General features: G+C 39.2%; 1 protein-coding gene across 1 annotated transcript; it reads right to left on the bottom strand.

The window, feature by feature from the left end:
- Nucleotides 1–831: 831 nt before the first annotated feature.
- Nucleotides 832–10,512, bottom strand: LOC131239931 (lysine histidine transporter 1-like). The gene is made up of 9 exons (XM_058237872.1): nt 10,275–10,512; nt 10,086–10,221; nt 5,285–5,448; nt 3,670–4,053; nt 2,192–2,585; nt 1,964–2,069; nt 1,773–1,864; nt 1,364–1,432; nt 832–1,258 (listed from the first exon to the last, which is right to left on the bottom strand). The coding sequence occupies exons 2-9, from the start codon at nt 10,140–10,142 to the stop codon at nt 1,160–1,162; spliced, it is 1,365 nt and encodes a 454-aa protein (XP_058093855.1). The 5' UTR covers nt 10,143–10,221; nt 10,275–10,512; the 3' UTR covers nt 832–1,159.
- Nucleotides 10,513–15,296: the final 4,784 nt, after the last annotated feature.

The following is a 15,296-nucleotide window of genomic DNA, read 5'->3' on the forward strand; positions in this document are numbered from 1 at the left end:
GACTATCATTGACGTTGCTCAATGAGGCCCAAGTGGGAGAATGTAAGAACTCTATTTAGTGGGCCTTACTGATCAACGGTCTGGATTGTCATTCAGTTAGACAGGATGATTGAGTAGACCAGTGGGCCCCACTTCATGTGATTCGCTACGCAATTTTGATTGTGCAGCAGTGCGTATTAGGGCTGGAATGCTATGGCTGTTTACGCAGACAACAGTTTGAGTCGAACTAGGACACAACAATGTGGAGCGTGGGAGAGGAAGTTTTGATGGGTTTCAAACTCCCCCTCCATAGTCTCTATAAAAGAGAGCTGGGTCCCCGATCCTACACCATGGCAGAATTCGAGTCTCATCTTTTGAGTTGCAGAAAAGGTGTGAAGGAAAGGAAGATCCTAAGCTCTACAGGTATTCTGGTATTCTTATCCGGCTTGAGTCCCATCTTTTGAGTTGCAGAAAGGGTGTGAAGGAAAGGAAGATCCTATGCTCTACAGGTATTCTGGTATTCTTATCCGGCTTCTATGGCGGCGTCTCATCTAAGTACGCTATCTAAACCCCTGATCGCCATGTCCCATGCACAAACAAATCCGTGGGCCTATTCCGCATATAGATTAAGTCCCATATAACCTTGTGAGAAGCAGGTGTTTGGGTATGCTGCGCAGCCAAAGCATGATGACACCAACTTGGATAATTTCAATGAGTAGTGGATTTATCAAGATGAACATTTACTAAATCCGGTGACAATTAAGAGGACCATCAAAACTGTGGTTGGGTCCATTTCTCCAGTTTTTTTTTTTTTTTTTTTTCTTTCTCTTTTTTAGATGAACTCAACATTAATAGAAACTTAAAGGCCTTGATCTTTTTGCATTAAGAAATCATTAAAGGTTTGTTAACAAAAAACATGGAGGCAACAATGCCAAATAATCATCTATACCAACAATGGTGATCTACGGAAGAAAGTGAAGGTGGACCAGTGCATTCTCCCAAACAAACACAAAGTGTAGTGTTACATATATTCAAAGAAACAATGACATGGATCCCACCGGTTGGTTTTATAGTGACATTCCCAAATGAGTTGGAGACTATAATCATATAAAGCAGCTTTCTCAGAAAGGTGGGCCAATGCCACTCCTACCACCATCACCATCTAACTCCAAGAACCACCTTACGAGTAGAACTGGTAGGTCTTGGCTGTAACAATGATCTGTCTTAGTCCGCCGATGGGCGATACAATCATCAGTATCAATCCGAGGATGATGCAAATCTGAGGAGCATAAATACTAACAAGGTCAGTTCAGACTTCCCAAAATACATGAGAAACAGATGGAGAAAGAGCCGGAAACAAAATGTTGTTTCAAGTTAAGCTTACCCAATTCGTAATCCAAGACAAGCTGAATCGTTTAGGCTTGCAGATAGCAAGCCACATGACGCAAGGCAGCTGTGAAAAAAGGAAGAGATTTATGGGTCATATACCATTATGACGTGTGTCGGGCTGGTGTTAAAGGTCATGTTTGGACACCATGGAATTGAATTGCAATATTTGGGTACCATAGAAAGAAAATGAGCCTATTGGTAATGAGAAACTAGCCCTCGAATTGCAGTTATATACTCCAATTAATCTAATTGCAGTTTGGCCATTTCCCACATCATTGAAGTAATTATTGCAATTCAATTAATCAGAATATCCAAACGCCGCCGATTAGATAAAAACGGGGGCAAAAAAAAGAAAGAAAGAAAGAAAAGAAAAGAAAAGAAAAACAATGTGTTTTGGGGCTTACAAAGTATGTTGTTGGTGCAAAAGCAAATCCTCCGAAGAATCCAAGCAACCCACCAAAGAAAGGGAAGGTTATACCAACAAACATCGTGAATGCTGCAGTGAAAGACAATGAAAGAAGACATCCAATAAGCCTGTGTTGTCATACAGATTGTAAATTCATAACAGATTAAGCGAAGGGAAAAGAAAATATACCAACGTATAAGGAGCGTGCTATCAATCGAAGAACAAGGCCAGGTGGGAAATGAAGCTTCTTCACTAGGACAGTTTCCATCATGTCAAACACAGGCATGGCATAGATCTGCATCAGTGCAAATAAATTCAATTCGGATCAGGAAACTCGTCCATCTGCTGATATACCCAAAATGAAGGAAAAACAGGAAGAAGTAATCAACAATTGCAAATTAGTTCTTTTTTTAGCACCTGATAACTTCCAATAACATGGACGACAACCATCATGTTTGCCATGGCGATTAGCCAACTTGGTTTCTTTAGAGAGATGAGGATATTATCATCAACCGAGTTCCCAAAGGCCCAGTACCCAACCAATGCCACAGGGAAGTAGCAGACGGCGACAACGATGTAGGCAACAATCACACCCTTCCACATGGGTTTCTTAGATGGCTTTTCAGGTGTTGAAGGGATGGTTGCTTGGATCTCCAAGACCACATTGTGACCAGCGTATGCAAAAGCGACGTCTCCTAACGCACTAAAGAAGTTGAAAACGGTGCCAGCTGTGCTATGAGCTTTGTATCCGTACTCCACCTCTTGTTGCTTCCCTTTATCAACAGAAGCTCCCCAAGCAATGGTGGAGTAACTGTAGAAAAAAGCAGTGACAAATAAGCAAAAACAGATAAGAAAAAATGAAGATCAGATAATCAAAGCCCATAATGATTCAAAGAAAACTACATTTAGGAGTAAATATGTACAATGTCTTGGTCCTTTTGGTGATCCAAATGGAAAATCTCCTTCTGCAGGTGATCCTAACTATCTAAATGGTGACTGAAATGTGGAATACTAGTCGTAATAGCCATCTTTCAATCGGACATGAATATCTGATTCAGGAAATAGATATTAGGGCATGACCCATCCCTTGATGGCTCCCACCAGATCAATGGTTACCAGAAGGTGGGGAAATACTTTTTTTTTTTCCTCGATCATCCATCACATAATACCTCTTCATTTTAAATACTGCTTTGATAAGAATCAAATCCATACATAAGGTGATCCAATTTTTAATATGGTGAATCTCATGATGGATGGGAAATGCCAAAAATTTCCCTCTGCAGGCTATCCTAATGGTCTAAATGGCCAGTTGAATGTCAACTGTTGGTTGTAATTAGCCGTTTTCAATCAGATGGACAGGATAATCTGATTGGGGAGATATTCGGCCATGGCCCATCCCTTGATGGGTCCCACTAGATCAATGGCTTAGGTTACCAGAAGTTGGGGCATTACTGTTTCACTCAATCGTGCATCACATAATGCCTCTTCTTTTAACTACGACTTTGCTAAGAATCAAATCCTTATGGTGATCCAAATTTTAAAATGGTGTCTCATGGTGGATGGGAGATGCAGAAAATCTCCCTCTGCGGATTATCCCAACTGTGTAACTGGCCATTTAATGCAGACCATTGGTTGTAATTAGGCCTTTTTCAATAAGATGGACATGATCATCTGTTTGGGGAGATGATATTGGGGTCTGGCCTACCCCTTGATGGGTCCCACCAGATCAATGGCTTAGGTTACAAGAAGTTGGGGAGATTGTGCATCACATGACACCTCTTCTTTAAGTACTACTTTCCAAAGAATCAAAGCCATACATGGTAAGAAATGTATTTAAGAAAGAGTTAGATGAATTTGAAATCCAAGGCCTAGTGAGAGCAAGAAAGAGAGGATACCTAAGAGACATGACTGCTGCGGCCAAAGAAACCCCAGAAATGGAGTTGAGATTTGGCAGCTGAGAAAGAACAAAGTGTACAGAGGCGAAGATCATGATGAAGTAGGTCGTCTTGATTTTTTTGCAATCATCGCAAACTGTCTCATGGAATTTCTTGAGCGACTTTCCACCTGTTACCATGTACACAATGCACACGCCTACTTCGACCACAAGCTGTTGGGGTACTACGATCCATAACCCAAGTTTCTCACCAAAGGCATGCTGGCCCAGCTCGTGATATCTGTCAAACCGCTTGCCTGGTACCATCTCATGCATCTCAACCATTTGCCAGAGTGTGTATAATGTGATAATCCATGATATGATAAGCACTGCAATGCCAGGGCCCCTGAAAATAACACCACCTAATGTCAACACAGTTTGCAAGCAGATGCTGAAAAATCATGACATGTCTCTGTCTACCGGAAATCGAAAACAGCATTAGATCTCAATTGCAGTTTCTAAAGCAGAGAAATATGATTAGGAATTACATAATCCTTGAATAGACCGAGTTGGCTATGTTTCCATAATCCATACCATTGGTCTAGAAGGGCCTACAAGGATGGACAATGTCCTAAAAACCTCTCGGATTGGAGGATCCATCATTCATTACTTGGTCTTTTATCTATTGAATATGGACCATTGCAGCGTAATTTTCTCAACTGTAAATTTCCAGGCCAATGATCAAAGAACATTAGGACTATCCTTTATGGGTGTCTAGTCAATCCATGGTGGGGTCCATAAAAATAACTACATGGGTGGCACTCGTACGGACTGATCAGAGGATGCTAATACATCCTCAGGTTGAGGATAATGTAATTCCTAGTATTATTATCAGTTAGAAGATTGATAATTGCACTGGTAAAAGAATCTCAAACACAAGAAGAAGAAAAAAATCCAATCATACGTTACAAGTTTGAGAAGCCAATTGAAAAATTATTTCAAAACCATCTTTGAAACACGAACGTCAAATCTATAGTGAAAAATTATTTGTAAGAAAACACTGTCCAACTGCCAAAAAAGGAAAAAAGAAAAAGAAAAAAAACAGTCATCTACACAAGATGAACACGCATCAATTGCAAGCTATCCCCCTCAACAAAATTTATAAGAAAACCATCTCAAATCCATTACTTAAGACGGTCTTTGTACCATGCGGAATACCCAATTGCAAAAGAGTCCCAGCTGAAAACTCAGTGTACCCCCAACTGCAAATCAATACCATCTACTGAAAATATATACAGAGTCCCATTTGAGAGAGAAACTAATCTTATAAGAAAAAAGAGCATGTAATACCCAATCCATTTATAATAATAATAATAATAGCATGACCCAATTCCAAATCTTAAAAAATAAAAATAAAAATAAATAAAATCTGTTTCAACTAAAAAGAAATAAGAAAAAGAAAAATGACAACTAGCAAGTATGATATGATTGAAAAGAGACCAATCCATCGAAAATGGAAAGACACCCAATTAGCAAAGTGAGCATTTGAATTGAGAATTTATGTAAAAAGAATGGAAGGGATTAGAGAGAGAGAGAGAGAGAGAGAGAGAGAGAGAGAGAGAGAGAGAGAGAGATACCATCCAAGTTCAGACATGGCATAGGGGAGGCTCAGAACGCCTGCCCCTACCATAGCAGTCACATTGTGAAAAGCGGAATACCACCATTTAGCATTTCTGGAGGATGTGATTGGGAGCCAATCATCGATCGCCTTCTGCTTCGCCGACCGCTCATCACCATCCTTCTGCATTATTTAATAAATCATTTCAACAAAAATCAAAATCCAAACCAATTTCAACAACAACACTAGTTAACTTCAAATGCAACTGCCACTTGCATGCAATATAGGGACCATTTCCAAAGGTAGTGGGAATTTAATCGATAGCAACAAATGAGTAGGAAATTCCCATTCTGACAGCTCTCCTTCTCATCAATGGCTCCAGAGATTTTCAAATTTTGAGGTTTTTACTGGGAAAACCTCTCCGTAAATAAAACATTTTTTTTTTCCCTAAAATCTATTGTAAAATTCTTTTAAGGTTTTACTAGATTTCGAGTTAATTCGCTATAATTTGAAGAGATTTTAAAAATCTCGGAGATATTTATCACACTGGACATGGCAAAGCATTTAAAGATGGAGCTGTTTCTACGACGATTTCCTTTAAGGATATCGTGCAGTGGTACCAGGATGAAGTGGGGCCCAAGTGATGTATTAACGACATCTGACTCGTCCATCAGACACGCAGAAGCAGCTACGGGGGCTTCTCGCCCTTGATTTTCGTGCCCCCGCCCCCCGCCCCCACGTTGTTTATAGGGAATCTAGATCGTTCAGACAGGACAAAAATCAGGCTGTTATCCAAGAAACTCAGGTAAGAATCCCCTGCCACCAGAGTTTTGAATGGAGCTGATTTTAAGGCTTCTACTCATGACCGACTGCACCAGGATGTAGTACCCGCATGGTATATGACAAGTATACCACGCGGGTACTACACTTGAGCGTAACTTTCTTTTCTTTTTTTTGAATGCCGAAAAATCGAGTAACTGGGTAGTTGGCTTACTCCCGATGGGGCCCACCCCTTGTTTGGTTGAATTTGGACGCTTGATTATATCCAAACCCCATTAGATCGACGGTCTGGATCATCACATAATGGGCCATAAAGGGGGAAGTGGATTGGGCGAACAGCTAAAATGACAATGATCAAGCTATCGTCCTAGTGATCCAATTGATGTGTATAAAATGGACGGTTAAAAGTAGAATAGCGAGTGGCCCAAATTACAACCGCAAAATCAGATAATTGAAACCATTTTCTTCGGGTAATTATAAGGTTATGCTCCATCCACGACTGGCTCAGAAAATGAACGGTCCAAATTACTTTCCAACTAAGCGTGAGATTTGGGGAGACATGGAGATGGGGACAGATGCCTGCTTTTGGACGTCCCTCCGTGGAAAGAACGCTCGGGTGATATGGACCAAGAACGTCGCAGCACATGGGCTAACGTGGCATGTATATGCTTATCTTGGACGCTCATCAAAGCACAGGCAATCACGTACATGCCTTGGTCCGAAATCAATATGGATAGTAAATCGATCTCTTACATCTCCAATTCATTTGTACATGTGTGCCATGCCCGTCCTGACCAGCAGACACGCATGATTTACGAGACAAGAAATCTGCATGATGGAACCCCACCTTGTGGACCCGTTGGATCTGTCTCATTAGCCCCACCTAACATCTCACGTAGAAATCTCCTGCGAAAGGCTTTCCGAGCAAATCCGTGTCCAAAATAAATTCGCTGGCGAATTCCTCGTGTCATCGTTGAAAGGCATGTCTCATGCTCGTCGAAACGGGTGCGAATTAGGTACCTACGGTTCCAAGTTCGCGACTGGAGGAGGCGTCGAGGGGCCACCGTTACGTATGGCTTTCATCCACACCGTTTATCTATTTTTTTTCATATCATTTTAGATTATTATACCAAATAAGATTGTTCTAAAGCTCAAGTGGACCATACCATAATAATAAGCAGCCGTGCTAAGGACGCCCACCATTGAAACCTTCTTTTGTGTAGGGCGTTGTTTATTTGCAATCCAACACGTTAATAGGGTAGTGGAAAAATAAATACCATCTTGATATAAAACATCTATAGTACTTTATAAAATTTTCAACTGTAAGAATTTAATTTCAACCGTATAAAGTGAAAAACAAATATCATCTTGATATAAAACATACGTGGTCCTCAAAAATATTCAACAGTGAGAATTTAACTTCCACCTTATGGTCCACTTGAACCTTGAATCTTCCTTGCTTTCAGGCTTATATACTAAATTGATACGAATAAAATGGGCAGTGCGGATGAAATCCATACACTACGGAGGCCCTTCCTGTCCCAGCATGCAACAGACGGAGATGGTACCTGATCCGCTCCCCGTCTTGTGGAGACGCGGATGGCGGGAGACCTGAGATTGCGTGTTCCACAACGTGAGCCCATGTGCTCTGGCCACGGATTGCGTCCTACCCCGCCCCTCTCCAGCCCCGAACGGGCAGTTCTGTGGGCGGCCCCACCGTGGTGTATTTATTTATCCAAGCCGTTTATTCCTTCTCTCGGATCATTTTAAGCAAAAAAATAAAATAAAATAAAATAAAATAAAAGAAAGAAAGAAAGCAAGCAAGCAAGGAAATCCAACTGTCAGGTGGACCACGCCAAATAATAAGCTTAGTTGCATTAAATGCATAAAGCATTAAATGTCAGGTACATCAAATGCAAGAGTCATCCTTGGTGTGGCCCATTTGAGCGTTGGATCCGCCTTATTTTTGTTTTTATGCATTAAAATGATCTTAAAAAAGGGATGGACGGCTTGGATAAACAGATACATCACGGTGGGCCCGCCGACAGAACCGCCCGTTTGGGGTTAGAGACGGACAGGACGCAATCCGCGTCCATGGGCTCTTTCCGTGATAACCGGCCACATTGCGTACGTAGTTTTAACTTCTGCTTATCGCCACTTCTCTCTCTCTCGTTTTTTTTTTTTTTCTTTTTCCGTCCATGTTAGGTCCGGACGACTGGCTGGATATTTCAGCCTGCAACGTGTACCGTGGATTGGACGTATCAACGGGATAACAAGCTTTTGCTATCGATTGACTTTATCGCCGTCCGTGTTTGACTGGACGATTACTCCAAGTGGCCCACTTGCCGACTACCTATTCTTTTTTCTTTCTTTTTTCTTTTTGCACACGCACACACACGCCCACACACTCACGCTAGTGGAATTTCACCACCTATGAATACTCGAACCCTTGACCGGGTGTTGAAACTCCTGCGAGTCTACCACGCGAGCAAGAGTAAGGATCCAACCGACTACCTATTCTGGCAAAAAAACAAAAAATAAAATAAAAACAAAAAATAAAAATAAAAATAAAAAAATAAAAAAGTGTAGGTCAACGTTATGGTAAAACTCCTCCACTTGGAAGGTTAGGATCATCCTACCATAGGTGGTTTTTTACACATGAACAACCAGGGGAAGGCCCACTTGATGAATGGTCTAGATCTTGCCTGCATGTATTATTATATGTACAATTCCATGAAGCCGAAGTTCCATTTAATTGGAAGCCAGGCTACGTGTAGACATACAGGGACGTGCCTGCCATTAATCAAGTGGCACAGGAAGGAGAACGTGCATGAGATCCACCCCGTCCATCAAGTGTGCTAGCACATGTTCACCCTGGAACGAAAAAATCAGTCCTCTACAGAACTCAGGTAAACCACACCTTAGGGAGGAGTTGGAATGGGACGCCCGCCATTTGTTTAGTGTTGGGCTCACATATTATCTATATGGCATCCAATCCGTTCATCTGACGAAAATCTCCAGGTTGAATGGACTTGCAAAAATTAACGCTTCTCTGAAACTCATGTGGGCCACACCAGGTTTTAGGTATGATTTTACACTGTTTCCAAAGGTGACGAGCATAAAGTTCTGGGTCGATCTTATGTTGGGAGTTAAAGACAGACATTGTGTGGCGCACATGATGGACCGTATGGATCTTACTAACATGAAGTGGTTTGCCCCCACAGAGCAGTAGGCACACACACACCACATACAGGCTTACCCGCAATCCACGCCATTGTGTTCCATGACAAAAAAGACTTTTGTGGAGAAGAAAAAGTGACGAATGAAAGGATAATATGCATACACACGTAGGACACATGTAAACGATCAGGACTGTTTACGGTAGTGGCCTTACAGTGGATTTTAAATATACCAAAGCCTCCACCAGTCAGCCAATGATCCAAGCAATCGGGACTTGGAAAATTGGTTGAACTGTTTATGAAGCATCCATCACCATCGGATCAGTGGGTACGATAACCCAACAGGCGTGATTTTTGGGGCAGGTCCCATCCAAGTTAAGGCCCAACAGATGAATGGTCCAGATGATGCACAACGTATAGAGATATCGAATCTTTGATTACTAATTTATTTTTATTATTTTTATTTTAAAAAAAAAAAAAAAAAAGTGAAAAACAGAGGACTTTGATAGAACGCAAAACCAAAACAGATGAGGCTCCAAATCAATCCAATTACCATCTGAATAAAACAAAGCATAATCCTAATAACGAAAACTTATAAAAGAAAAGACGAGAAAAAAGAAACCCAATTCCCATTCAATAGAACGCTAAGAGGGACTAAGGAAAGAAAAGGAAGAAAAAGATTGGTTTTTGTACAAACTAACAAAATAAAAGACTTTCAAAAGCGACCCAATTGCCATTTCAACAAAACTCTATGAGATTTATATCAACAATAGATAAAATCCAACGAAAAAGTTTTTCTTTTATTTTATTTTAAAAAGAAAAAAGAAAAGAAAAGAAAAGAAAAGGCCTAGATTTTCATACCTTGTTGGTGTCGTTGGAGACATAGGAGTCTTCATAATAAGGAGCCTGGGTCCCCATGGCTGTGCGGAGAGAGAGAGAGAGAGAGAGAGAGAGAGAGAGAGAGAGAGAGAGATGTGGGAGATACCGAGGGAGAAGGGAGCAGAATATAAACAGGGGGAAGTGAGAGCTGTGGGAGATACCGAGGGAGGAGAGCAGAATATAAACAGGGGGAAGTGTAAGGAATGAGAGCCCAATCTTCTAAAGGAGGTGACGTTGTGTTTGACTTTGGTAATCTTCTAAATACAAAACCTGTGAGAAAAACAATGACCTTGCTTTGCTGTCATCTCTCCATCTGGCTGTCTGTGTGCGAGGGAGATTCATGGAAACTGGCTCCTGCCGGGAAGTTAACACTCTTTTTCTTTCTTTCTATTTTTATCAATTTATTATTTATTAATCTGATCCGCGATCCCAGCACATCCACATTGTACTCGGGTTTTCGGTGTTGGAATGTATAAAAAGAGTGGCTCATTTATGACCACAACCCTTGTATTAAAAAATAATAACTTCTCATATTCCACACCTTTTCATATTTTGAAAGGTGTCTCTCCACATTCCAAGAATATCTTTTCACATTCGAAGGAGTGATTTTTCCAATTCCTTCAAATTCATTCCTTTGGTTTTAAAAACTCTTAAAATTCTGTAATGACATTGAATATTCTGATTGATTAATTAGATAAGATAAAGAGTCATGTAATTACTTGGTTCCTTTGATGGATTGGAACCAAATCATCTATAAATTCCAAGCTCCTGCTCCTTCTCTTCAACTCAACATTTTGCAGTTGATCTCTCACCCCATTCACGCATCTAAAAGAGTTGAGGAGAGAGAAGGTCAGAGCTAGTTAATCTCAGTGGTTGTGCCAAGTAGAGAAGACGTAAACCGTTGAAAGTAATAGCTCATCAACATCAAGTTTCTTCATCGTCTAATTCAATGGTGCAAGGTATACTCTTTAATTAGTGCAACTCTTTGGTTTTCATTTTGTCGAATGCATCAAGTCAAGATTTTATGGATTTTATATTATTATAAAACCATATGTAAATGTTAACATGTATTGGTTCAATGTTAACATGTGGTAATGTATTTGGCAAACAATCTTTATTAGCTATCCATATGATGATTTGATCATTGTCTAATATTAGATTGCCTTCTTACATATCAAGTGCATATTTTCTTGAACCATAATGATAGATAGCAAATTTTCAAAATTAATGCAATTTGTAGTCTATTGGTAGAATCATGCCGTTTGGGATTCATGACCAATCGACAATGCAAGATATTCGAATGGCTTAAATATGATGGTTCACCAGTTAATAAGAATCAATGGGCTCACATTCAATGACTTAATCTTGCACTCTTGATATGCATATGCATGTACATGATAGTCATCATATTCTCACATGGAATCATGTTTTTGACCTTATTCATATTATGATTGTCATTTTATTAGGCCCATCATGTATGTTTTTAGCTCATGAGCGAAAATGAAGTAGTTTGCTCAGATCACTGATATTTGGCCAAAACAGATTAAGTGGGCCTTTAATGGCACAATAATCAAACAATCACTTAGGTTTCTCTTAGGCCACTTATGTAGATGCTATTGACTCTAATTAGAAATCCATAACTTGGAATAGTTTGGTAGTCACCAAAGTGATCCAACTAGAAAGATTTATGGATATCTAATTGGAATTATTGATCTTTGGAATCATAATTTTAAGAATAATAGCATCGCAATCGTGGTTTAGTTATTTGGATATCATGGATCGGTGGCCTAAAGGTATGATCATCTTTAAGTAATTACAAAACCGGTATAGGTTAATGAAATAAATCTTTTTAATTGAGTTTAGGTTGGAATATCCAAAGGTATAAACCCATCTCCATTGTACCATGATTGAATAGTAGCCCTATGGGTGATGTTTCTCATCCAAGAGTGGACCAATAACAAGTTGTAGTCTCGACCTAAATGAGGGATTATAACAATGTAATGAGTTGCTCTTCAGAGTAAGTCTACAAATGCTTTTTAGAATTACTCTGAATTACGGAATTAGCGTGAATCTCAAAACATTTTAAGTAATAAGTGAGCATGTTAATTTTTTCAAGCAGGTCTCAACTCAACTTCAATTCCTTATAACGTTCCTATGCTTATTGGACCTAATTACTCGGATTGGCATGAGCAAATTTTATTTACATCAGGCTCTATGGATTTGGACTTGGCCTTGCGCATTGATGAGCCAACTCAGCCCACACTGAAAGTTCTCCTAAAGCTAAAATTTTATATGAAAAGTGGGAGCGATCGAACTGATTGAGTCTTATGTACGTAAAGATGTCGATCACCAAACATATCCGTGGATCCATACCATCGTCCATGAAGGCACAAGAATATCTTGCATCTATGTAAAAACATTTTGTGTCGATGGACAAATCGTTGGCTGGAACTCTCATGGCAAAGCTAACAACTATGAAGTATGATGAGCTGAGTGGTGTGTAAGAGCACATTCTTGAAATGGCACACATAGCAGTGCAACTTGAAGCCTTAGATATGAAAGTTAAAGAACCTTTCCTTGTACAGTTCATTCTAAACTTGCTTCCTCAGCAGTTTGAACCATTTAAGATTCATTATAATACCAATAAAGATAAATGGAATCTTAATGAACTGCAAAGCATGTGTGTATAAGAGGAATCGCGACTTAGACAAGAGGGAGGACATATCGTCCACTTAGTATCATAGGAGAATAAAGTAAAAAAGAGGAAATTTTAAAAAAGGGCAAGAGGGGTCCACCAAAGAAGAAGAATAACCCCACACCTGATGCATGCAAGGATAACAACGACCGTGACAAAATAAAATGTTTCTTCTGTAAAAAGAAGGGATACCTCTATAAAGATTGTCAAAAGCGAAAGAATTGGTTTGAATCAAGAGGTAATAATTTAACTTCCGTATGTTTTTAAACCAATCTTATCGATGTTCCTTTAAATAGTTGGTGGATTGACTTCGGTGCATCTATCCATGTTTCAAATTCAATGCAGAGATTTCTTTAAAGCCGGAATCCAAGTGATGGAGAGAAGAATGTTTATATAAGAAACCGATTGGAGTTTGAAGTATGAGCAATCAGCACCTACAGACTCATTTTGAAAACCAGCTTTCAATTAGACCTAAAAAATATTTTATTCATATCATCTATATCAAGAAATCTTATCTCTTTATCTAGATTGGACAAAGAAGGCTTTAGCTATCATTTTGCAAACAATTATCTCAGTTTATGTATAGATAATATTTTAGTTGGTACTAGATTTTTGAATGGTGGTATTTATCAATTAAACTTAGATTCCATATTTGAGCAATCTCTCCTTACTCTGCATGTGAATATTGGATTGAAACGTGGCCCGCTTAATAATACTTCTTCATTGTTGTGGCACCAACGTTTATGTCACATATCTAAAGACAAAATTATGACGTTAGTGAGGTTAGGGGTGCTGGCGACTCTTGACTTCACGGACTTCAACATATGTATAGATTGTATAAAAGGAAAGTAACCTAAAATTAACAAAAAAGGTGCCACATGCAGTAAAGAACTCCTTGAATTGATACATACTGATATTTGTGGACAATTTCCGCCTTCTATTATTGGAGAAAATTATTTTATCACCTTTATCGATGACTATTCACAATACAATTATGTTTATTTACTAAAAGAAAAGACAGAGGCCATAAATGCTTTCACAAATTTCTAGGTCGAAGTGACATATCAATTAGACAGAAACATTAAAGTTGTGAGGTCAGATAGAGGTGGTGATTTTTATGGCAGACATACTGACTTAGGTCAAAGTGAAGGCCCATTTGTCAGTTTCCTCAAATCAAAAGGAATAGTTCCTCAATATACGACACCGAGTACGCCTCAATAAAATGGTATTGCTGAGAGGCATAATCAGACACTTATGGATATGGTACGTAGTATGATTAGTAATTCCTCATTACCTGAATCCATGTGGAGTGAAGCTCTGAAAACATCAGTGTATATCTTAAATGGGGTTCCTAGCAAGGTTGTCCCTAAGACTCCTTTCGAGTTATGGACAGGAAAGAAACCTAGTTTGAGACACTTACACATTTGGGGTTGTCCTGCAGAGGCTAAATTGTACAATCCATAAGAAAAGAAACTTGATCTCAAAACTGTGAGTTGTTTTTTTAGCGGATATTGTGAGATATGAAAGGGCTATAGGTTTTACTTCCTAACCATAGCACCAGGATCGTTGAGACTCGATCTGCTAGATTCTTGGAAGATGGTGATGATAGTGGGAGTGATGAACCACACAATGTGGTATTATAAGAAAAACTAGTATCAATTTCATTACCCGTACCTTATCACAATATTATTATTCCGTAGGACATTATTCATAACAATGAGAAACAACAGCTCAAGAATGAACCACTCCATGAAGAAAATGTCATAGAACCGGTAAATGAAATGTCCTAACCGGAAGTACAAATAAGATCCACCAACATTTTCACAAGCCAGGGTGATACATAGCTATTGTTTACCTCTAAGAATTTGAATTTGATATAGGAGTCACAAATGATCCACCAACATTTTCACAAGCCACGAATGATAAGGATTCTGATAAGTGGCTTGATGCAATGAAAGATGAGTTGAAATCCATAAATGACAACAAAATTTGGGATCTCGTTCAATTACCCACAGGTTTTAAGGCAATTAGTTGTAAATGGATATATAAAACTAAGCACGACTCAAAGGGTAAAGTTGAACGATATAAAGCCAGATTAGTTACCAAGGGACTCACTCAAAGATAAGGTATCGATTATCATGAAACCTTCTCTCCAGTATCTAAAAAAGATTCACTTAGAATCATTTTGGCACTAGTGGCTCATTATGATCTCGAGTTATATCAGATAGATGTGAAAACGGCATTTTTAAATGGGAACGTAGTTGAGGAAGTCTACATGAATCAACCACTACCAAAAAGAGGTAAAGGATTCAGACCACGTTACTTTTTTGCTACGGATATAAACCTTAGCTATAGTTGCTACGGTTTTAATCCGTAGCTAAAAAGTTGACAACCATTAATAATTAATAGTGTTGTAAGGGGCTCCATGAGGCCTAAAAAAAACTATATGTTATATCTAAGCTGTCTTTATATTTGTAAATATTACTTTAGAGGATGAA

This window comes from Magnolia sinica, chromosome 3 (assembly GCF_029962835.1).
Source record: "Magnolia sinica isolate HGM2019 chromosome 3, MsV1, whole genome shotgun sequence".
Lineage (NCBI taxonomy): Eukaryota > Viridiplantae > Streptophyta > Magnoliopsida > Magnoliales > Magnoliaceae > Magnolia > Magnolia sinica.

Coding starts and splice junctions, on each gene's coding strand:
- LOC131239931 (XM_058237872.1), bottom strand. CDS start 10,142: ATGGGGACCCAGGCTCCTTATTATGAAGACTCCTATGTCTCCAACGAC. Junction 2,586..3,669: donor GCAGCAGTCATGTCTCTTAG/GTATCCTCTCTT, acceptor TTTTTTCTACAG/TTACTCCACCATTGCTTGGG. Junction 1,259..1,363: donor TGTCTTGGATTACGAATTGG/GTAAGCTTAACT, acceptor TATGCTCCTCAG/ATTTGCATCATCCTCGGATT.